Source organism: Dermochelys coriacea, chromosome 4 (genome assembly GCF_009764565.3).
Source record: "Dermochelys coriacea isolate rDerCor1 chromosome 4, rDerCor1.pri.v4, whole genome shotgun sequence".
Lineage (NCBI taxonomy): Eukaryota > Metazoa > Chordata > Testudines > Dermochelyidae > Dermochelys > Dermochelys coriacea.
Window position 1 is genome coordinate 119191223 of NC_050071.1, and position 24907 is coordinate 119216129.

The 24907-nt window shown below is 40.5% G+C and overlaps 1 protein-coding gene across 1 annotated transcript in view; it reads left to right on the plus strand.

Annotated features, from left to right (window-relative positions):
* The window catches only part of STK32B (serine/threonine kinase 32B), a 281996-nt gene that overhangs the window by 27579 nt on the left and 229510 nt on the right, over positions 1-24907 (plus strand). Inside the window, exons 2-3 of the mRNA XM_038399481.2 lie at positions 8462-8517; positions 19839-19990. Of these exons, the coding sequence (XP_038255409.1) occupies positions 8462-8517; positions 19839-19990 (208 nt within the window). The remainder of the gene's footprint in view (positions 1-8461; positions 8518-19838; positions 19991-24907) is intronic.

Sequence of the window (24907 nt, forward strand, 5' to 3'; positions counted from 1 at the left end):
TTCGGCTCGAATCACTGCACCACTCATGAATAATGCAAGTGGGGTGAATGCATGTAAAGGACTCTATTATTTTAACACAACATTATGCATATAATTCTGTATAGTCTATGCAAAAGGATAAGTAATAGACATTTCCATGAAAATTATCCAGTTTGTCTGCAGTATGGCAGTAAAAAGTCAATAGACTGTGATGTGAATGTTATTTTTCTAATGGTCTTTTTTTGAGGGGTGGGAGACCAGGAAATGTGTATATCTTATTTTCCAATATATATCTTTTTACTGCATTAGGAACTTTCTGCTGTGTTATATCCTTTCAGCTATACCAATGTCATTTGGGAGGTGGTATGGCTGGACTGGGCATCGGGTTCTGTTCTCAACTCTCTGGCTAATTTATATTAACTCCGAGAATTATTTTATCTGTTTCTTAGTACTGAAGTGGACCCCATTACCATATTATCTGAGCACCTCACAACCAGAGCTATGCCAATAACTACTGGGTTTTTTTTTTTTGGTTTGTTGGCAGTTCCAAAATATAAAATTTCATTTCAGGTCAGCCCCAAACCAAAATGTTTTGGAACTGTCTGCAAATTGAAAAGTCAATAAAAATAGTTTTGGGTTGAATGAAGCATTTTGTTTGATCCAAAACAGAATGGTTTATTTTGATATTAGACACTTTTAACACTATTTTAAATTTATTTAGAAAGTATTAACAGGTTTACAAATTCATTTTTTAATCAAAGGAAAGGAAATTTGGAAGTGAAGGGAGAACTCTCCCTACCCCCTTCTATCCAGTAGCCCAGTGGTTAGGGCATTGATCTGATATGATATCTTATTTGATCCATGTTTAAATTCTCACTCTGGCATAGGGACTTGAACCCAGGTCCCCCATGGGAGTGCCCAGACCACTGTGTTATGGGTTATTCTGCAGTGGGTCTCTCATCCTATAGACCGGTTGTGAACGTACTGGCCTGAGAAATGGGAGACCTGGGAATGGGAATGGTTTCAACATTTCTGAATTTTTTTTCCCTTTTTTTAACTGAAACAATTTGCTGAAATTGACAGGAATCTACAAAATGTTTTGACTGACCTAAATATGTACCTCACTTCCAGGTGGCATTCCAGGGGGCTTGATTTCAAATTTTCTGAATTTGTTTGGGGAGAAGAGGGATGAGCGAAGCGAATTTCTAGTCTCTGTAAAATGCCCAATTAAAATATATATTCTAAGGGCCAGATTCAGAGCTGATGAGCAAGTTAGATCTCCTATAGGGTTGCTTAAAGTCTCTTGGAACTACTTCTCTAAAATGGCATTCATTTACATATGTGTAAGAGAATCTGATTTGGGGAAATCTACATACCAAGTCAGAAAAAGATTTAAGTTAAAGAGTGTGTATGAAGGCCTACTATAATTTACACATTCTTACAAGATTAGCTGCTTTTCTTGCTACAGCCATCTCATCTGGACACTCAGCATAAGAGTCACTTCCTGCTTTACACTCATAACCTCTGCTCTAGCGCTATCTGCTCCCACTCTCAAATATAGTCTTAGAGTTGAAGGCCGGAAGAGACCACCAGATCATCCACTTTGACCTCCTGTATATCACAGGCCACTAACCAGATCCAGCACTTGCATGCTAAACTCAACAACCAAAATTAGACCAAAGTATTATAGCCTCCAGGAGATTAGACTATTATGTGCCACAGCCAGATGAATAGGAAGGACTGAGGTATCACCAGTGCCCCAGGCCTCCACAGTGGCAGGGAAATGATTAAGTGAGATATACCCCGATAATCCTGGCAAGTGAACCACACACTCATGCTGCAGAGGAAGATGAGAACCCACTGAGGTCAGTGCCAATCTGATTTGGGGGGAAATTCCTTCCCAACATCACATATAGTGATCAGTTAGACCCTGAACATGTGAGCAAAAACCAGCCAGCCAAGAAGCTGAGAGAGAGAGAACGCTCGGTGCTACATCAGAGCCCTGATCTGCTCTAATGTCCTATCTCCAGCCATGACCATCCTTGATACTTCAGAGGAAGAAGATAAAATAAAATAAACAATACATTGGGGGAAAGAATCCCTTCCTGCCATTTAATCCTTAATCGTTGTGCTGGATCTAATGTAGGGCCTGATCCTGGAATCCTTAGTCAAAGCTCCCACTCATGCTTGTTGGAAATTTGAATGAGTAACAAATGCTAGCTCAGACTCTCAGACTGCAGTCTCCATGAGATACTTTATTTTTCTACATGTTTGTAAAGCACCATTAACCCCTATTATGCTACATATGATAATCCATTTGCAAACGGTGCTTGCTTAAAAAACTAGTAAAGATAAAAAAGATAAAAAATTTTCCTCCCAAGTAAAGGATACCAAGAAAACTATTTTAAAAAAAGCAATAGTCATATTACTGCTGGTAAAGAATGAGTTCCCCTGCCAAACATACTGTTGTTTCATCTGGATTCTGTGCTAGTGTAACACTGACAGAGCCTCGTGGTTGGTAGGCAGGCAGGCTTGAACCTGGGACCTCTGAAGCTTAGTGCATGAGCCTCTACCGCATAAACTAAAAGCCAGCTTCCTATTAGCTAAGGCTGTAGAGCTGACTCATTTTAGCTCTTTCTCTAAGTAGTCTCGGTGCCACTAGATGGGACAGAACATCACACCCAGGAGGTGAGTGAGTTATATTAGCAAAACATCATTAGATACATTGCCAGTCTATGCAAGAATGTTAGATGTGTAATACTTTATAGGATAGAAATACTTGTAGCACCTTAGAGACTAACAAATTTATTAGAGCATAAGCTTTCGTGAGCTACAGCTCACTTCATCGGATGCATGAAGCATAAAGCTTATGCTCTAATAAATTTGTTAGTCTCTAAGGTGCCACAAGTACTCCTTTTCTTTTTGCGAATACAGACTAACACGGCTGCTACTCTGAAACCTGACTTTATAGGATGAGAACTCTGTAGTTGTGATACCCTCATGGCACAGACACTGTCTGATCTTGATGATATTTTAAATACAGGAGCTATTGGAGCTCATGGTCAACCATGGCTCATCTCAGCATCCGCTGTGGCATTGCAGTCTTGAATGTTCACAACAGGGAAAAACACACTAAATAAATAAATAAAATAATATAAAAATTGTGTAATTAAATAAGAAAAGGCAAGTACAAGGAAAAAAGCAAGTCAGAAGGAAGGATTAAAATCAATACCTGAGGACAATGGACTAATATAACACTAAGGTAGTACTCAGTTTAGGTTGCAATACTCTGTTAGTTACAGCTGTATTGCTAAACTGACTGCTCTATTTAATGTATGCAGTGTTGTTGTAGCTAGGATATTAGGGAGACAAAGTGTGTGGGTTAATAACTTTTATTGGACCACCTTTAGAGTATACATAGAGCTTTTCTTTATGTGTTAACTATTTATGCTAAACAATCTGTTCCATCTTGTATTTAGCTGTGACACTCTGAGTAAGTTTCCTAGACCTGAAGAAGAGCTCTGTGTAAGCTGCAAAGCTTGTCTCTCTTACCAATAGACGTTGGTCCAATAAAAGATATTAACCCACCCACCTTTTCTCTGCTATAATTAATGTTTTTCTGTTCATCTTGACCTCTGATAGGTCTACTGTTTAAAATAGCATAGTCCCAAAATTGAATATTGCGATTTTGACTGTATGTCTCATCTGAAAAAAATGTCCCTTCTACCCTTCTCTAGCATCATGCTGAGAGCACTGGGTCAGAGGACTTAGAGGAAAGAGTAAAGGAGTACTTATGGCACCTTAGAGACTAACAAATTTATTTGAGCATAAGCTTTCGTGAGCTACAGCTCACTTCATCGGATGCCACCTACTGAATCAGCAGCACTGCTTCTTGCAGAAGAGGTGCTGGAGGGGAGTGTCCTATCTAAGCGTTGACCTAGATTCCACAACTCTGGTTGTAATCTAAGGTGTGAGGGAGCTTTGCCAGTGACTCCAGCAGGACCAGGATTCAACCTGTGGTGTTATTATCTATGAAGATCACAGTTCAGGTTGGCATGGCTATAGGAAGCCAGAATTCCTTTTCACCTGCCTGACAACTACCAATTGGTTGTATCCCTTTTCATTGTCTGGCAGATCCACCTTGCCTGTCTTAACTTCAGTACCTAGAAGTAGATATTCATTTTAAAATTTAAAGTAAGGGGCTTGTTTTATAGCAACCCACAAAAAGACAACATTGTTTTCTCTTAATGTTAGGTTGAAAAGTGTAACCTTCCACTTTAGCTTCATGCTGAGAGTGAAAATTGTGAACATTAAATCAACTATTGTGGCTGTATTTTTAATCACTCTTATGTGGTTTATTAGTAATCTGAGTTAAACCAAAAGGGACAAATGCTTCATTTAATCATTTACTTCTTGAAGAAGTCCAATTTGCATTTAAATCCCCTATAATAAATAAATTTATCCTAGTCATTAGGAGTAATGCTAACCATTAAAGAACAACATTTAGAGAAATAGGATTTAAGTGGACACTAATAAATTTCCTTCCCTAGCTAAAAATGAGTGTTTAATCTAGGTTCTTACAAAAATAAAATCCCTTATTAAAATGATAAATTTCAAAATCAACCCAGTGCGGTATAATAATATAATATATCTCTGTTGTAACTTGCATGGAATTAATTTCAAATTGCTGGAGATGAATCTACATCAAATGCTATCCAGCTGTAATTGGGGACCAGCCTCAGTGGCCCAGACTCTGATCCAAGCTATGCCTTTTGTGTGTCTGCAGTAAGCTATTTGAAGCCAATGAACCTGATTCTCCTCTGACTTATTTTCTCCTGAATTATATTGAGAGGAAATCCAGCCTACCAGGTGTTACGCTGGTCTAGTCAAAATCAGTCTATGGCCTAGCTGAAGAGCCCAGTCGTATCCTTTCTGAGGCCAAACTCCCATTCACATAAATAGGACTTTTACCTGCCTAAGGAGTGCAGGCAGGAGGCCATGCTCAATCAAATGACATTTTCTTTAAACAGAGGTGTCTGGTTTAAAACCAAATCAATAAAATGTATAAGAAATATCAAAGGGGTGTAGTATGCGAGTTACAGAGATAAGCTTGTTTGCAAAGGAGAAAAGCTGCCAAAGAGTGGAGTAAAAATCACTCTCTACCATTTTAACAAGAGCTAAGGGGAGCACATCTCTCTGAGCCTTCACATGTTACAAGGATGTACATCTCTGATCAGCTTCAAGATCCTGGTCACTGATCCTGCAAGTCACTCCATTCACTGACTTCAGTGGGTCCACCTGTGCAGAGTGACTAGCCGGGACAGGGCATAAAATGTCAGAAGCCTCTGTGGATTGGGGTCTCGCTAGCTCTGGATCACTGAAAGAACAGATCCTGGGACACCAGCTTTGATAAATAATAACCGTGGATTGCCTAGTGCTAAGGGAGAGGAGCACAGCCTTTTCAGCATAGGCCCTCATTTGGAGCAAAATATTAGACTCATCTCTTTGATAAGCCTTCCGCCAACAGCACTGTAGCCCACTCTTCAGTGTGTGTTATGCATACCCACTGTGCCTGCTCCACAGATGATATGACTCTGCTACTGCACCCCATTAACCTACTGCTTTGTTTAGCTCACACTCTAGTACGCTGCTTCTAGCTTCCTAGGTTCAATTCCTGGTGATTACTGTGCAGATATTTGTTATAGCAGCACTAACAAATGGACCAACGATGCTTCCTTGAAGATGCTTAAAGCTAATAAAAATAATCTAATATTTAAATATATTATAATAGCATTAATTGAGTTAACATAAACACTACAAGCATTGTTACAGGGAGACACTGAGTCATCAGCCTTTCTCATTGACTTGCTATACATAGGGACTTAGGACTGCAAGGGAGTTCCTGGGTCATCAAGACCAGTCTCCTGCTACCACAGGCAGCCCCCTTGTATAATTGCAACCATGCCATATAACTGGTATCGACCTTAAGAGGCACAACTCTCCTATTCGACCTGGGCTGGTAGATATTTTTAACAGGGATATATACGGTCAGACTAGGAAGTTTTGTTTGTTTGTGAGTAGTTTTTTTTGCCTGAAGTGGTACATTTTCAGAGCAACTTTGCAAAGGTGCTACACATAATTTTGCAGATGCTCAGTTAACACAGTGGAGGGCACATTGGAAATGGACAGCCAAAGCTAGAACAACACACAAGTTGCCAGTTCTTGTTCATTTGTTTTTTTAACAAGTTTCAATAAATGTTGCCAATTTCAGTTCATGTGGTTCTGTAGCCTTTGGGTTTCACTTTAAAGTGTGATTCTGTTCTGACAAGTGATTGTAAAAACTGAATCACACATTCCCATAGTTGTGTCTCAATATCAAATTTGCTCAGACTACCAGTATAATGAGGGATTTTCCCCTTAACTACCAGCCCTACCACCTAACCTAGGCTTTGAAGGTCACACTGCATTCTATCTAGCTCATGCAACACTACCACTAAGAAAGACTCTGAAAGCCAAAATCTGCTCTCTCATAAACCCTGGCTGAGAAAATTTAGTTGGGGATTGGTCCTGCTTTGAGCAGGGGGTTGGACTAGATGACTTCCTGAGGTCCCTTCCAACCCTGATATTCTATGATTCTATTCTATGGTTCTATGATAATGCAAAGCCAGGGTAGTCTCTAATTTATATTGGTGTGACTCTGGAGTAAATCTATTCTATGCTAAGATAAAAATCTTCTGAAGTAGGCTTTGTATTACATCTAAGAAAAATGTGTGTTTCTTTTTAAATTACATTTTGCACTGGGATAACAAACCGTATGGGAAAGGACTGATGCAGACCCTTTCACACCATCCAATCTCCCATTCGCTTCAATGGATTTTCTGCCTGAATAAAGAGATGAGAGGAATAGGCCCTGAGAGTGGTTAGTGCTACCATTGCTATTGCATATCTGTAACAGGATGGCAGTGTTTGCCTATTAGCAGATGATGATACTGCTAGAAACTGTTAAATTAACTGATTTGCTGACTCACTGGTGCAGCTGGCTCATTATGGGTACAAGAAAGCTTGCGTGTTAGCCTGAGCTGGGACCTGAGGGAAGGAATGAAGAAACTGTAAGTGCAGATACACTTTTTTTAGTATGGAATTTTTAGTTTACTAGTGATTAGTATTTTGAGAATGAACTTTTCAATAATAAATCAGACCTGAAGAGAAGTAACTTGCTTTCACTGAGGGTTTGTCTACACTGCAGTTAGGCACCTGTGGCTGGCCCTTGTCAGCTGGCTTGGGCTGTGGGGCTGTTTAATTGTGGTGTAGACATTTGGGCTTGGACTGCAGCCCAGATTCTAGGACCCTGCAAGGTGGGAGGGTCTTCTGTAGCCTGAGCACTGAGTCTACAGTGCAATTAGCAGTTTTGCAGCATGAGCCAGCTGGCATGGGCTAGCCACAGGTGTCTAATTGTAGTGTAGACATACCCTGAGTGTTTAGGGTATTTGCAGTGAGGGAAGGATCCCATACATGCTGACTGTAACGTGTTTGGGGTTTTTTTAAACTAGACTTTGCACTTTCTATAGTTTCTTCTGTCTGAAGATCTCTGATGGGCTGTATGAACAATGAAATATCCCTTTGACGTTGGTATTGATTCTGGAGCCCTGTGAAATGCATTTTGCTGGGTGGATGAAATGGTAAAAATTCCAAATGATCTCTGCTGCACTGGGGAACTGTAGATGGTTATTGGACTGGAGCCAATGACATCAAAAGTGGATAAGACTGACTCAGGAGAGGAGTGGAATCAGGCAACCCAAAATTCACTCATGGGCCACAATTCACACCCCTCTCTTGCGTGTGTGTGTGTGTGTGTGTAGGGGGGGGAGGAAGCAACAGCTGTGGCCATCCTTCTCACTGGGATATATTCTCCCTCCGAGTGGTACAACATTGCCAATCCCAGATGTTCAAAAACCAGGAATTAGATTTCCCCCGTCCTTCTCCCCTCCCCCGCCCCACAAAAGGTGAGATTTTCTATAAACCCATGAGGTTTTTTTGTTTTGTTTTTAATTGGGTTAATTTTATTTTACTTACTGGTTTCTGAGTATTTAGGTTACATTCAGTTCATACTTTTAGGTTTTTCTCTGCAACAACTATTTTTAAAGAGGGAAGGTCATCTCTGTAAGCTCTAAAGCTTCTCTCTCTCTCTCTCTCACCCCAACAGAAGCTGGTCCAGTAAAAGATATCACCTCACTCACCTTTTCTCTCTAGTATCCTGGGACCAACATGGCTACAACACTGCAAATAATGCTTTTTTCTCCCCCAGTCAAACATATTTTCATTTCCGGGACCTGGGGTTTTAATAAAAACAGTAAACATCATGAGATCTGTGATAAAGTCACAAGAGTAGGCAACATTGCATTGTTTTTAATTTTTAAATAATTATTTGTGAGTCTGCATTTTACAAACTATTATTTCTCTCTTTTTATGTTTGCTTTTACAGTTAATTTTGACCACTTTCAAATACTGCGTGCTATTGGGAAAGGGAGTTTTGGAAAGGTAAGAATCAATGTTTAGTTTGTTTTTTGGTGATAAAATCTAGCAGCAGATTTCTTCATACTAATATGACGTGCTCATTCACTCTGGTTAGATTAACGGAGAGAATTGCATTTTTGTAGCATTCTGATCACAATCAAATTAAGCACAACTTTGGCTTTACATTAAGTTACTGATATTTGCTTAAGTTAATTGTGGAAGATATTATAATCATATTTACACAGGGTTTATCAGGACTAAGAAATCCACTTCAAAAAACAAATAAACAAAAGAAGTAGTAGCAGACATCTCAGTTAGGTTGTATAGATAAGAATGATCTTGTTCTGATCCTGATTTATCTATTTTAATATTAAAATGATTATTTAAATTACAAAGATACTTTTACATTGATTCAAATATATGTAAAGTTCTATAAGCTGAAATGTAATTATGGTAGAAAATGTTTCTTCAATTCAATGAGCATGTGCTAGAATAGGGGAAAACTAATTACTTTTTTACAAATGAGTATATAATAAAGAAGCCTGTAATAACCAAGATTTTAAATTTTCATATGGGTAAATACAAGGCTATGCAGTCAGATGGAGTCATGTTAAGAAGATGTTAGAGAGAGAACATTACTTGAAATGGTAAATTTGAAGCTTGCATAGAACTTGGACAGCAGATCAAATAATAATGAGTTAGACTTTGATTCAGGAGATATTTAACTTAAGCATATGCCCACTGTGTTCTTTGGAGCTATTCCCACACTTACAATTAAGTCCATATATGAAATTTTGCAGGATCGGTGGTCTTACATGGGTAATGGTGTATTTCATCCAGCAGAAGCCCAAATCAGTTTGTAAGCTGACTTTTTTTTCAAACTTTTGGCTGTAAATCTTTATTTAGTTCAATGAATTTCATGAGAAGTTTTGCCTGAATAAGACTGCAGGAATGAGTGTCGCATGCAAAACTGTATCCAAGTATCCTCCTCTCCCATACCACTGAGGTTCAGCCACCTCTGGGGTAGAACACAGTAACTGTTTACTATCACACAGCACTACTAGAACGTCACATCAAACTGAAACTACAGAGGTCCTTCAAGATTCCACTGTCTGGGGTTCAGGTTAGATCCAGGATAAGTATTCATAGGCATATCCAAATGATCCTAACCTTTGTCCAGTCCTTGCATTCACCTCTTCCCTCAGAGTTGCCCCCTTACCCTGATATGACTGCCTTCCCCAAAAGGCCCTGGCTCTTCATGCCAGATGCAGCTATTTTGTAAGGGAAGGAAAAACAGAATGCTACAGCCCTCTGAGCTCTTCAGGAGCTAGCTGGTGGATCCATTCTTGTCAGGGCCATGTGGGGCCCATGGCAATGCTACCTAAAAGAGACTGGTTCACAAAGCACTGTTTTTGTAATTCCTGATACAACAGCCTTTTCTGGTGCTGAGTATTTGTTTTTGGGGTGCAGATGGCTACAGTGTTCTCTGAATCTTTTTATCATTTGGATTTAGATTCACAGTCCCCTAGAGCATCCACTGAACAACAGGAAGAAATATACACATGCTGATCATCTTTTAACATAATTTAATGTACAGTTGTCAGTGCAACAAAAGTCTTCTGAATAACGTACTCATTTATCCCAAATCAACACAAAAGAGTTCCACTCCGTATCCTGTGTCTTCCACAAACAGTAAAAGAAGAAAATGCATGTTAAGATGGCCTGTCCTACAGTATCCACAAGGAGGGCATGTCAAAAGCACAGTTTCCAAAAAAGTTTTTTTTCAGCAAATCACTTTCAGCCCCTACCATCCATTCAGGAATGACTTTGATCCCAACTTTACCTGTCAATCTGATTCTTGAACCTCCTCATGATGGAAAGCAACACCACAGTGTTGTCTCATCATTTCCTTATTTTGGTAAATTGTGCCCGAACCTATTGTAATACCCTCTCCCTGATTGATGTCCTGCATTTTATCTTGTGCTTGTAGAGCATGGCACTTTTCTTGACTTGCCTTTGGGTCAAGATAGATGAGGTAATATCTTTTACTGGACCAACCTTTGCTGGTGGAAGGGACAAGGTTTTTGAGCCCTTTCTGAGGACTGGAGAAGGTAACCAGAGCGTCTGAGATATATACAAGTTGAGACAGAATGTTAAGCATAAGGGGTTGACACATGCTAGCAGGCAGTAGAGTGTGTTACAAATTGCTCTAATGAGCCATAAACCCAGTGTCTCTGTTTAAGTCCATGGTTTTTAGGGTCCAGCGGAGTTACGAATTTAAGTTCCCAGACTCATCTTTTGAAGGTATTATGCAGGTTTCCTTGGAGGAAGAGGACTGAGAGGTCATATATGGAGTGATTGATTTATGAAAAGTGTTTGCTCATGGCTGATATGGTGGTTTTTGTCTTTTCTTTTAGAGTAGCAGCCATGTTAGTCTGTATTTGCGAAAAGAAAAGGAGTACTTGTGGCATCTTAGATTTATTAGAGCATAAGCTTTCGTGAGCTACAGCTCACTTCATCGGATGCATTTGGTGGAAAATACAGAGGGAAGATAGATATACACACACAGAAAACATGAAACAATGGATTTTATCATACACACTGTAAGGAGAGTGATCACTTAAGATGAGCCATCACCAGCAGCGGGGGGGGGGGGAGGGGAAGGAGGAAAACCTTTCATGGTGACAAGCAAGGTAGGCTATTTCCAGCAGTTAACAAGAACAATTGAGGAACAGTGGGGGTTGGGGTGGGGGGAGAAATAACATGGGGAAAGTTTTACTTTGTGTAAAACTTCATAAAAATATGAAGGTGGTATCCATTGTGGCAAGGGTGGTGTTCTCTGGGAGGTTGTTAAAGTTGCAGAGCTTCTGTAGGAAGTCAGTAGTGTCTTAGAGGAAGCTGGCTCTTTGTGTAGTAAGTGGTTTGAAGATGGTTTGAGTCCTATAGTCCTTCAGTAAGAGTCCCAGGGCCAGGTATGCTGGGTCTGCCTGTATTCCCTTGTTTGTGTATCTTGTGGAGCATCTTGTGGGGTGGGCTCATGTGGGATGAGGTTGTAGAGTTTCTCTTAGTTGTTTGGGGAAGGATTTGATGGTACCTTTCAATTCTTGTGTAAATTATGGTTTGGGTCTCCTTTGAGTTCTTTATAGTAGGTTGCGAGAGTTGTCTGTTAGCCTCATTGATGTCGTCATCACAATTAAAGACTACAATGGCGCCTCTTTTGTCTGCTGGTTTGATCACTATCTGATGGTTGGATTTCATGGGCTTTGTAGCTATCCTATGTCAGTAGTGGAGAGATTGTGGTAGATGCAATATTTGCTGAGAATATCACTGATTGATTTCCCCTGAAGTAATGGATGTTATGATTCAATGTGTGGCTTTATCTGCTGGAGGGTGCCCAGTCAAATTATTCATTTTTTTTTTCTCATGACTGTTGATGGGGATGTGACAGTTGTGGGTAGTGGTATCTTTGTTCTGACAGAATTCCTTGAGGTGGTGTCAACAGAAGAATTCTTCTAGTTCTCCACATGTTGGTATGGTATCAGGTTCTGTGGTGGAGCAGAAAACCAGTCTCTTGGAGAGTACAGATACTTCAGTTCCAGTTGGAGGCAGTCTTGATATGTTGAGGTGTTGTGTATTGTGTGGGGGTCCTGGTGTTATGGTATCTCCCAGAGGTGGTTCCGCATTTTATTTTTGTGTTGGATGGCTGTCATGAGCCTTTTTTGGGGGGTTGTTTTGGGTTTCCTGAATGATCTCCAAGTAGGTTTCCTGTTTTGTTTTGGGAGGTTTTTTTTCCTTCCAGTTTGTGGGAGCATGTGATAATTTCTTGTTTGAGGAGTTCCCTTCTGGAGTATGTAAGATGGTTCCTCAGTTTTTCTGAGGTCCTTCTGCAGAGCTTTCCCACACACTTAGAGTTGTATGTAGTGATCAGAGGGTTATAGATGGACAGTCTCTGGGGATGATGATGTGTTTCTTGTATCTGATCAGGAAGTAGATGTTGCTGTTCAGTCTGACTTCCTTTATCATGATGTTAAATTTCCATTTTAAGGAGAGGTGTTTGTCCCCCCTCCTCTTCTGGCCACCCCAGCCTCTTTTGTCTTGTGACAGCTGTAGGACTTTTTATGACACTCCTAGCTTTATATTTTATTGCTACTGGGATGCAGTGTCTATGTAGATGTATCTTAAAATTACAGTGGTTGCTACAGCAATATTCTTCAATATTTGACTGCAATAGTATTTGTTGTATGTGAATTCACAGGCTACTCAGCAGATAGGAGGATGAACTCTTGAGAAGTGGCCACTGGACTTTCAAATGACCCTATACCAACATTCTCTTAAAGGAGCAGTATCTCTCTTGAGATTGACAGGGCAGATGCAGTCTTGTAACTGCAGTAGTAGTTCTTTTACTAGAGAAAGTGAAAAGGTATACCACAATGGCTGTGAGCAGGATAGGAAGGGGCCATGGATGTGGAGGGGGAGGAAAAAAGGAATAAAATTAGTTTTCCTGAAATAAAAAGGTTTGTTTACCCTGCTCTGACAGCTAAGGCTGAAATTCAGCAAAGGATGTGCTTAAATACCAATTGACCTAAGTTCTGAGCCTGACTTTTTTTTAGGTAGCGATTCACTAAGGTATGCAAGCATATATCTACCTTTTAGACAAGTGAGCAGTCTCACTGGCTTTATCCCTAACTTCTTCTCTGGCTTTGGGTAGCTCACTTTCCCAGTTTTCTCCTCTGTACCACAGGGCATTGATATTTCACAGTATCTTGAGATCTCTGGGTGAAGGGAACTTTCAAAGTTCAGGGCACTGTACCATTAGTATTTCCTCTAAACCCAAAGCTGGCCAAGTCAGAAATTCCTCAAGAACAATCCTCCTCTTGGTAGTCAGTATTTCTTTTCCTGGTTTGTGACCTGTAAAAAGTCCAGCAGGGAACACAATTTAAAAAAATCATTCAAACGGCAAATTCCTAAGATAAGTCCAGGTAATGGTGGTTTTACACCCTGTCAAATATTGCAAGTGTGTGCTTGCATCTGATCGAACTAGATTTTCTTTTCTTCCTCAATAGAGTTCTGTAAAATGTGAATCTAATCAAACAAATTATTCTGTGTGTGTGTGTATATATATATATAATATAAATAAAAAAATATGGATAGTCAATAAATCAAATATTGACTAGGAATGAAATACTATAATTTTCATTTAGCTTTACTGCAGATGTAACCATGTAGTTGCAGACTCACGCTGGCAGGATAACTTTTGTATTCAGGTGCAGGGTCTTTCCAGGGATGATATTGTACCAGACTTCAAATTCTCTGTTCAAATTGTCCAGTATATTGAACAGTCTGCAGGATCGGCACCTATTTTACTAGCTAGGGCAGAAAACATTTGTGGAACCACCACCCCACCAATAGCCAAACCAAAAAGAACAAAACCCCTCCAAAATACCACCCCACAGCCAGCCAATCAGAGTGGAAAAACGGCAAAATAAAAAATCCAAGCAGTGTGGCGCTCCCTGGAAACTGGCATCCAGGGTCATTGCCCTGCTTGCCTGCCCCTAGAACAAACTCTGACAATACGACCTCCTTAAATTAAATTTAAATTATGATTTGAATGTACAAACAGTTCCTCCTCCGATATCTCTTGGGTGTTGAGACACAGGGCTGAGGTCTGATGCTTATTGGTGTACATCAGGAATAGTTCTACTGAAGTCAAGGGAACACCACTGGTGTAACACGGATGTGAGACCAGAATCAGTCCCATAGTCAGAGCCTGCTTTACTGAATAACTGGTAAAGTATTTTCTAATAATCTGCAGTTTATCCAACAGCAACATACTGCACCAGCATGGAATAATAACATTTCTTGACAATATGGTCACAAATATTCTTGAGCTTGAAGTGACATGAGAAGATTCTGGGCTAGATGTTTTGCCTCTGTTCCAGCTGTTTTTATTGGTCAGGCTCACCTAGCTAAGACCATGGATATTAGTGGCTTGGAGCATGAGGGGACAGATCTGGAGTGGAGGATAGATTCTGTATCCCTATACACATCTATTGTCTTAGCAAGTTTGTCCCAGATATGGACAGGAACAATTTAGTTGGGATTAACAGTGTGTGGAGATTAGAGTATCTCATCTCTGTTTCCAGTTGTCTCCCCTAGGCAGCTGCTCGGGAGCCCAGCACAGAACACCTAGATCTCCTGGGTGGATGGGAGACTTAGTAGGTGTATATATTCTCCAGCAGGGAAAGTCATTCTCCACAATCCCCATCATTGGTAGAGGAAGTGTTTGTTTAGGGCCACGTGACTAGGTGGGAATACTGCACAGCACAGTGAATTTCTCCTCAGGATACAGTTAGCAGATTGAAACTGGCTAAGAGACAAGTTCTGCCTTCTTTTTATACAATAAATCCTTTTCCAGACCCCACCTCCATTACACAACGGTGTGAGGGCCAGGTAGAATTGCAGTCCCTGCACTCTGAGGACCTGTTGAGCAAGAGATGTAAACTGGATCTCACATTTGTGTAATAGTGTGTGTCCTCCCTTTGCACGTTGGAGAACTCAGAGGCAGAATACAGCTCAGTACTGGACTTTACTCTGGATTATGCCTCAAAGGTTCAATCTAGCTCTGAAGTCATAATCACATCAGTTTTACTCTCCAGTGGCTCCATGAGGAAGGCAACTCTGTATGAATATGGCCCTTGTCAGAGTCTTTGTCAGCTGCTAGCTTTAAGAGAACAGAATTAGAGGAAACAAAAATCTAATGACTGATTTATCAGGTGAAAGGGACTATTCCATCTCCCAGTGCCGACAGCTCAGGCATGTAGAAACAGCTCTCTGTGGCTAGAACATTTTCATAAGGGACATTTTTAAAAATAAGCATCACATATCCCAAAACCAAACTGATAGATACATTCAGCAGGTGTTACTGATACTGAAGCTGGAGGTACCAACTGTGCAGAGCTCTAATTATTGACTTGATATTCACAAAAAAATTCTAAATGGATAATGTTTGTAATGTGAGCACACCAGGTGCAGAATCCCACACTTATGTGCAAATGAGGGAACTGTTCACTTTCCTCCCTCTTTACACATCAATTAGCCTGTTTCTCTTTACAAATGTTGGATTTGTGTTCCCATTTTTGTTTTTGCACTTGTTGTGGCCCATGTTTCAAAATGTCTCCAAGCATTTGAAAGTATTTAAGCAATACAAACATTCCATGATTTCCAGAAAATATCTTAAGTATTTTAATGAAAATTCTCATTAATCTTAAAAAAAAAAAATTATATGTTGAAAAGTGTGTAGGAACAAGTTGTTATAACAGTGGCTTTTACATTTCTTTAAAGACACATCTTTACAAGTTACATGTGTATCCTATAATAACAGAGGGTCTGATCCCATCATGAGCACTTCCATATTGCTCAACCCCCTCATCTTCAGGGGGAGTGGAGAGAGTTTAGCACCTTTCAGGAGCAGGTCCTTGTTTTTAAAACACTTTTTTTAATATAAATTTAAACTTTTATAAATATTGTGTTATCTTAATTTCAAATATTAGAGCAGACTTGACATGCCGAGTGCATGATCCTATATTGCTATCTTAAGACTGGTTCCTGCCACCTTTAAAATGTAACACCTTACTTTTTTAGCAGTCTCTCAGAAATCTCAATGGGGCCCTTAGTAAGCAGGCCCGTAATACAAAAGAACAGGTAGTTTATGAGGAAACCGTGCAATCCTGGCCAAGGATTAGAAGGAGAAAAAGTAAGCCACATGTTCATGTAAGTGAATGACTTCTGGGCTTTGGGTGGTAAGCAAAAAAATCTGTTACTGGTTGATTTACATAGTGCGTTGGGAAATTGGTTTGGAACATCTAGTGTTCTATAAGCATTTACTTAATTTCAGACTGGGAATCAAGAATGTCTACTGAAACTCCTGCTTTTTACAATCCTGCAGAGCTTGGACAAGTTTGAACATTTTCCCTCTTTCACCTTCCCTCCCCCATTTTTTTTTTAATGCTCCCAAACACACACAGGGAATGGGGGAGAATAATAACAATAGGAGGGGGAAAAAGTAACCGCTTGTGGTGTTGCTGTATTGACATCTTGGCACTTAGCCTGTAGTTATCTTGAGTTCTTTCACTAATAATTAGACTTCCATTGGGTACATCAGAGGGGGAAAAAAACACTTAACTTTTATTGCACTCACCATTATACGTCATTGATAGGTTTAGCCAAATCTTTATCATCCTTGTTTTCCTTGATAACTAGATAATTTGCCTTCTATCATCAAGAAAGGCAATCAGAAGCTGCATTTATTCACATTGGAAAATGTGACTTTAACTTTATATGTTAACAGAATATAATGCCTTAGGGATTGTTGGGGTGGGGGTGATATCTGAGCCTGGTAGCATCACCTAGTGGCAGTGATCTGGGCCATGCCGCCCAGTGACAAGAGTCAGTGGGCAGTGGTAGGGGAACCCAGACTCTTCTTGCTCTACCAGGTTCCAGCCCTGGACCCTCTGAATAATAGCTCAAATATGTGGCTTAGGGGCAAGCACCCTTATGCCTGTTCCCCGGGACACTTCCTACCCAGCTTTGATTCCTCCATCAGTGCCACTGGTCATCTTCTGGATTCCCCCTGGAGTTCTCTCTGACTGCATTCAGAGTGTCTTCCTCTGTCCGCTGCAGCCCAGATTCCATGGGGTGAAGGGCCAATGGTAGCTGTCTCAGCTATGTGGAGCTTCAGCCTCAACTGCTCCCCTGTTGTGTCCACCTAGACTGAGCTGAGCTGCTCCATTTTTTTGAGCCCAGTGTCCAAAGTGAGCATGCCCAGCACATACAGCTGAGCGGGGCCTTCTGGGCCCAGAACTCTTCTTTAGTCTAGTCAACCAGTGTGGGGATCATACACTCTATCACAGGACTAGATTAGGTCTGAAGGACACATTCCATAGAAACTGGCAACCCATTGCTGCACTGTCCCAAAGCTGCCCTGCAAAAGAGCTTTATAGATTTACTGCCACTACTTTTTCCTTCTTTGAACCTTTCCTCAAGACCCACCTCTGTTGTGATGCCTACAAGAAATCAATCAATTTATGATGTCTTGAAGGGTAGATGGAGTTAGCTGGAACTCACTTTTATCTTTTAAAAAATTGCAAATATATATCGATTGTGTATATTTGATTCTATTTATCTTCCTTCCCTTACTCTTTGTGTGTCATGATTTCTAAGGGCCATATTCTGATCCCCTTACTAGTACCTTACCCCACAGATATTCCCCTTTAAGTCACTGATGTGTAAAATGCTATTCAATATGAGTAAAATTGTCAATCTGTCCCTTAGATTGTCCTTCCCCCAGAACACTTGCAGTGGCTGAGACTGTTGGTGCACTGAACCTGCAGTCCAGAGGGAGGGAGTCATAAAGTGACTTTAAGCCATCTTTGCACCTTCCAAAACCTTGGCTGCTCTGGAGCACCTGGTGTAAGTTAGCCATGGGGAGCCTAAATTATGGCAGCCTACTTGGGCTGCTATATGGGATGCAGCACTGCATATAATCTTTGCAGCTCTGTCTCTCCTCTGGCCCCATCTCTGACATGCCCCCCCCCCCCCCAGAAGACACACCCTATGCTCGGGCAGGCAAAGGGTACTCAGAAGGCAGCCCTATGGCTGTCTTCAATGGTTCCTGCACTGGGGAAATCCCCCCCCCCCTTAGCTGGATACAGGGCTTTTAGAGCCCCTTTACGCTGCTCTGGCCCTTTTTATGTGGCATAAATTGGCTAGAGCATGGGTGATGTTCTCATATAACGTTTTATGCATTTGTACAGTGCTTAGTAGAATGAGACTTGGATTCTGATTGGAACCTGTTCATGCTACTGTAATACAAATACTAAGTCGGAATAACACGGTAAATTCTAGCAAAAAGTATGTTAGAAAACTTTAAAGAGGGGTGACTTTAAAAAAACCCTGCAGGAACAAGAGTATTCAATGGGAAAGCTTCTCAGTCCATCCTTAACCCACATTGTTTTGCAGCTGTATTTAGCATTTGTTGTGAATGTGAGATCACTCACTGCTTTCAGGCCCAGATGCATTTTAACCCCACATTCCAATGTGGAACCCCACAAATGATGTTTCACAGTGATGATTGATAGAAATGCCTGCTATTTAAGGAAAACGACAGCCATATTCTTTTCTTTTTGCACTTACAGACTAATACGGCTGCTACTCTGAAACCCAGATCAGAGTTAAGCTAGTCTTTTGCTTACACTAGATCACTTTGCATTAGTTTGTTTTACTCCTTTGAGGCTGTAAAAGAAACCAAAGCAAAGTGATTTATGGCCTGAGACTAGATCTTGCTCATACTGGATTATCAAAGATTTTAAGGCTGAAAGATCATTGCAATCATCTTTTCCTTAACAATAATTGGAGAATAGCTCTGATATTTAGATTTTTTGTGGCACATTATCTGAGGAAATTATGTGCTTGTGTGAATGAGGACACTGGACAATCTTTTCATTTAAACCAGAGGTCCCCAAAGTATGGAGCATGGCCCTCCTAGAGGGGCATGGCAGGACCTTTGCGGGGAGTGTGGTGGGCCTGGGGTTGGGGAGCTCTGCTCCGGCCCCAGCCACGGTCCCAGCTCCATACCTGGCCTTGTCCACAGCCTTGGTGGGGCTTCGCTGGGGCTGAGGCTGAGGGCAGGGTGGAGCTAGGAGTGATGAAGCTGCACCTGACTGTGGGCCTGGCTGCTGGCCCCCACTGCAGTCCGGTTGCGACTCCATTCCTGCCTTGGTCCCTGGCCCTGCTCCTGGCCCCATCCCCATCCCTGCGGCCCCAGCTTCAGCCCTCTTACCCTCCTTGTCCACATCACCACAGCCACAATCTGCTCCTGACTCAGGAGAAGGGGCAGGGCATGGACAGGGATAAGGGGAGGGCACGGTCTTCAATAGTTTGGGAACTGCTGCTTTAAACTAAAGGGGGTAGTGTGGCCTAGTGGACAGAGCACTGGACTGGAACTCAAGAACAGACTGGGTTGTATTCCTGGCTGTGCCATTAGCCTGCTGGATGACCTGGGGCAAGTCTCATCACCTCTCTGTGCCTCAGTTCCCCCATTGTAAAATGAACATATCTCCTTTTGTAAAGTACTTTTGAAATCTAGGAATGAAAAGTGCTATATAAAAGCTAAGTTGAGGTCTCACTCAGGATCCTGCTGGTTACCAGCATTTATTCCTCCTCGAAGTCTTAAAGTAATCATCATTATTGAAGAAGGATACTTTTTAAAGTCACAATGTTATATTTTTCTGTGATCCCAAAAGGGTAGTAGCTGTGAAACTTCTGTTTTTAACTTTGCTGTCTATTAGGTGTGCATTGTGCAGAAGAGAGACACCAAGAAAATGTATGCCATGAAATACATGAATAAACAAAAGTGTATTGAGAGAGATGAAGTCCGGAATGTCTTTCGGGAGCTACAGATCATGCAGGGCCTTGAGCATCCCTTCCTAGTCAATCTGTGGTAAGCAAACCTTTTAAAATTTTATCCGGCTCCTATTGTCTCCTTATTGCTGAATCAATTCAAATTGCTGGGAATCGAAATCTTGAAAGGATTCTTTGAGACTTTTTTTTTAAGCTCATTTAATTTTTTTGGTAGTTTTGCTTCCATAAATATTTTAAAGATGCCCTTTCATGTTGGAATGGTTAAACATAACAATGTGCCTTTACTTTCTGGTGTGTTTTTTTTTCTTTCTAAATTGCTACTGTAACTGTGTTCAAGAAACTTGGTCTCCTATGGTTTATCATTTTCTGTGACACTAGTTTTGCTAGGAGTTTGATTACAAGATTTTGGTATATTGATATTGTGAGTACTTGTAAGGATAAAATAGCTCCTTGCTCAAAGCATGTCTCTCGATGCAGATGAAACTAAAGGAAGGGAAAGCTTTTTATCTAAAGAGAGTTAACTAGGCAGCCCATGAGACTAAAATTCTGGATCAGATGCCATTTATAAATACACGCACGCACCTCCCTTCCCCCGAATATGTCAGTGGGCCCTCCCTTCCCTTTCTTATCTTGCCAATGCCAACTACAGTATCTCAAGAAGCTTCTCTCCTTCTTAATGTTGTTAAGGACCATTTTCTACTAGGTGAACTGGCTGTTTTCTCCTCTGGTACATTGTACAACTTCAGCAAATTACTCGTTTGTTCTGGATGTTTTACTTCATAAGACTGAGAATAATGGATGTTGTGGGCAGCCATTGTTATAATAAAGATAGTGATATGACATTTGACTGTAGCTGGGAGTTGCAGTAGTCTGGAAATAAGGAGAACAGGCATCATTCAACAGATGGAAAGTTCAAAAGGAGATGCCTGACTCCAGTGATGATTCAAATATTTTCATAGATGTGGCAGTAGGGAAAGTATTTTGCTATTTGACTTGTCCTAGTTTCATGGGTAACAGAATCTCTCTCATTCCCCAAAGTACTCTTCTATTTTGGAAACAGAAATAATGGCTGGGAATATCATTCCAACATCTATCCATCCCCAGGTACTTTAATGACCTTTGTCATTATGGTATTTGAGTGTCCCAGCCTCGCATGGTGGATCTGAGAATTTTTTGGCAAAGAGACAATGAGTAGATCAGATATACCTCTGACTTCATAAACTGTACTGCTTATGTCTGAGGATGCTAGGCAATGGGATGCAAGTTTTTCACCTCTGATCTGAAAATAATCTGGATTAGTTGCTATTGGGATCAAAAGTCATTGCCCTTTTCATAGCTCTTCACTTAGTGGGTAGGTTCATGGTCTGTAGGTGTCCACTGGGCAAACAGGCTGCTGTTCATGCTTCGGAGTGTTGCTTTTCTTGGAGCTCCAGTGTGAGCTGCATCATGTTGAATCGGCAGACCGCAATGTCCTAAAGAGAGACCACAGGCTTGGTTCAGTGGCAAAGGGGCTCAGCCAGGTTTATTGCTGACAAAGCACAGTACTAGTGCCCCATAGCAGCTGCAGGTACACTAACGTGTATACCCATGACAACGTACCAGTTCAATCAGCACACCAGGATGTGTTCCCTAGACTAGTATAAATGTCTCTCCTATGACTGCTCCTTTTAAACATTGATACAAACAAGTTATGAATTACACATCATGTAACTGGTGTTGTTAGTTACCACCTTTTATCCTTGTACCTGGTGGTTTGAATGTAACATCCTCATCCATTATCCTGTCATCCCTTATTTACCTTTATGAGATCAGTGTTCTTGTACCATCTCTTAAGATCTCTTAAGTTTACGTAGTTACTTGAGAACTCTGTCTGTTTCTGTACCATCCTGTCAGGTCAGGAATGCACTTACTTGCTTAGCTGACACCTAATGTTCCCATTCTAACAAGCCCTACCCTAATTCATAGCCTTGGCTCATACTCTCTTTAGCCATGCCTAAGGCTCCACAAGGCCTAAGCAGGCTTGCTACAGTTCTTGGCTGTCTTGGCAGAGAGGCCAAAGATTAGCTGACTATATGGACAACTAATCTACCCTCTCATTTTGCTCATTCTGTGTCTGCATGGGTAAATAATGGAGTGAGATCTGATCCACTTGTTGTCGATCTGGCACCTTTCACGAATGCTAAGGTCCAGTGTTTCTTCTGGTATATATGGGCACAAGTGATCCCTATTTAGGAGTGAACCATTTTTCTTAACTGGACCATTAGACTTATAAGCTACAAGAAACTTTGTAACAATATTAATAATGGATCAGTCCCAAAGATCAAACATCTGTTAAACAAATTGTATGCCAGGTTTTGATTTCATAACAGTGAGATTGATTTATCACAGAATTATAATGCCTGACAAATTCCTTTTTTTATTTTTCCTTTTCGTGACACAGATTAAAACTGGGAACAGGCAATACCACAAAATATATTCATTTTTCATGACAAGTTTTTATGATAAATAATCTGTTTTTATGACACTCCTGGGACTATAATCTCATGATCTGAGGATTCACATGAAATATATCCTGTGTATATGTTGCCCTAACTATGCTAGAGAAGTTTAATATTATAAAATACTGGAGAATTTCAGGGTCAAAGGAAGACCAGAAAAATCCAAAAAGACCTGCGTGAGAATGTTTGATCTAAAATTGTCTAATATAGGCACCTTAGATAGATAGATTTTTGTACTCTATGGTACCCATTACCGCAGTGCCCAAGCACCTCATAATTGTTGAAGTATTTATTCTCTCAAATCTTCTGTGAAGTATGGAAGTGTTTATCCCCATTTTACAGATGGGGAAGTGAGCTACGTTGAGGCTAGGTGATTCACCCATTCACAAAAGAAATCTGTGGCAGAGCAGGAACTTGCAACCCAATCTCCCAAGTACTAGGCTACTGCCCTAAGCATTAGACCATCCTTCGCTGGACCAAGTTTAGTTGGCCTTTGCATAGACAGCATGCTTCCAGAATCCTACTGGATCTCTCAAATTTCAACAATTGCAGGTTCTTGTAGTTTGTTCCCTATACAAACCTTGTTTGTGTAATGCAGTTCTGTCTGAAGCTCCTGAGAGATCCCACTCCTTAACTTCAGGTCCTGACCTTTTTGTTTGTTGTATTGTGAGGGCACCAATAAAAAAACATCTGTATGTCTGTCACAAGAATGTTTTTTTTTTTTCCAGACTAAAGTGTATACATAGATACAGTCCTCTACTACATCATGTTTATTTAATAAAAAAGTAACAAATTATTAAATAGACTATTGAAAATATGAAAGGAATGTTTCTCTTAAATGTATTTTCTGTGATCTAAGTATTAGGTCTTAAAATAATGGAATTTTCATTGATCACCTGTGAAATGAGCAATCTGTTCAATATATTATCACTTGCAATTTGATGCAGTACTAATCTACATGAAATAAATTTCCATGTTAGTTACAACTCACATAGCTGATTAGCGGGATTGCCTCTGGGGGGAGTCAATTTTCTACTATACTAATGGGGAAAGTAGATGACAAGAACTAGCATTTTTTTTTGGTTTTGGCAGTTTTTAGTTCTTTTGAGATAAAATTATTTCAATTAATGTTAATTTTGTGTTTTTTCACATTGTTGTGTATGTGCCTATGGCCTGCAACAAGTACACTTTTTACAAATTAGCATATGAAATTTAAAGGATAAATCATCTTAGTGCATGTGTAATACCAACAGACTCCCGGTCATTGGCGGGCGGGATTGAACCTGGGACCTCTAGAGGTAAATGCATGAATCTCTACTGCATGAACTAAAAGCCACATGGTACTTAGCTAAGGGTGTAGTAGACTCATTAATCTCTAAGTGGTCTCGGTGCCACTAGAGGGGATAGAGCACCCCACCCAAGAGGTGTCTGGGTTACATATGCACATGGACTGAGCTGGAATCCATGTCAGCTGTTGTGGTCTTTCTGGCTAGACACATTTGGGAATAGTCTGTCTAGACACCATGCCCCGTTGTCATAGTATCTGAGTTTCTAAAGGTGACATGTTGTTGAAAAGAATGTGATATCTTGAAAGTATGTTTAATTATTGTGGCTTGAAATAGGTTTTGCTCTGGGATTCCAAAAACTGAAGTGCAGTGAAGGCTGTTAACAAGCTTTGTAGATTGGCTACGTTAGAATTGTGTGGAGAATGAAGGTTCCATTTTGCAAAGGATTTTTGATATTTCAAAATCAGGTTTTGTTCCAAATTCGAACAAATTCCCCACAAAGGAAAATTCTGAACATTTTTTGTTTTTGCTTTGTTTTGATTTAGACTTATTTTATATTGTTATAAAACAAAATACAGTAAAAAAAAAAAATGAAAATGAGTCATTTCCAAATAAAAAAAAATCTGTTTCATTGGAACTCTCCCCCCACCCCCCCCAAGTTCTCGTCCAAATTGAAATTACAGTGACATCAACCCAATTTTGCAAAATGTTTTGGTGGAACGTGGTATTCTGACAATGTGGTTCTCTCAATGTTTCTCCAACCAACTCTATAGTAAATCCTAATGGGAGTTTTACTATTGACTTCAGTGGGGCCAGGATTTCACCCATAATGTCCATACTCTACACAGCATGGACTCTTTAAAGCTGGCTGGTTTGCAAGGTTAATCAATATTCCGTTCACTATTCTCTAGCAGTGAGTTATCTGGTGAACAAGCACTTTGGAAAGTGACACAAACAAAACCAGAAGACATTAAAATGACCATATATTCCACTTTTCATATGATGTTCTGGTGTCCCAGGAACTTCCCTAAGGGGCCTGATATGATCTTGGTTTTTCATTACAACAAAGTGGTTGTGGTGGGTGTGTGTGGGAGGGGGGGGAAGGTTTAAGAACAAGGAAATGTTTGTTCAAGACGTTTCTACACTGATTGTTCCTGGCAAACAGAGCAAATCCCAATCCAATGGAACAAGTACTCAGTGTAATGAACAGTG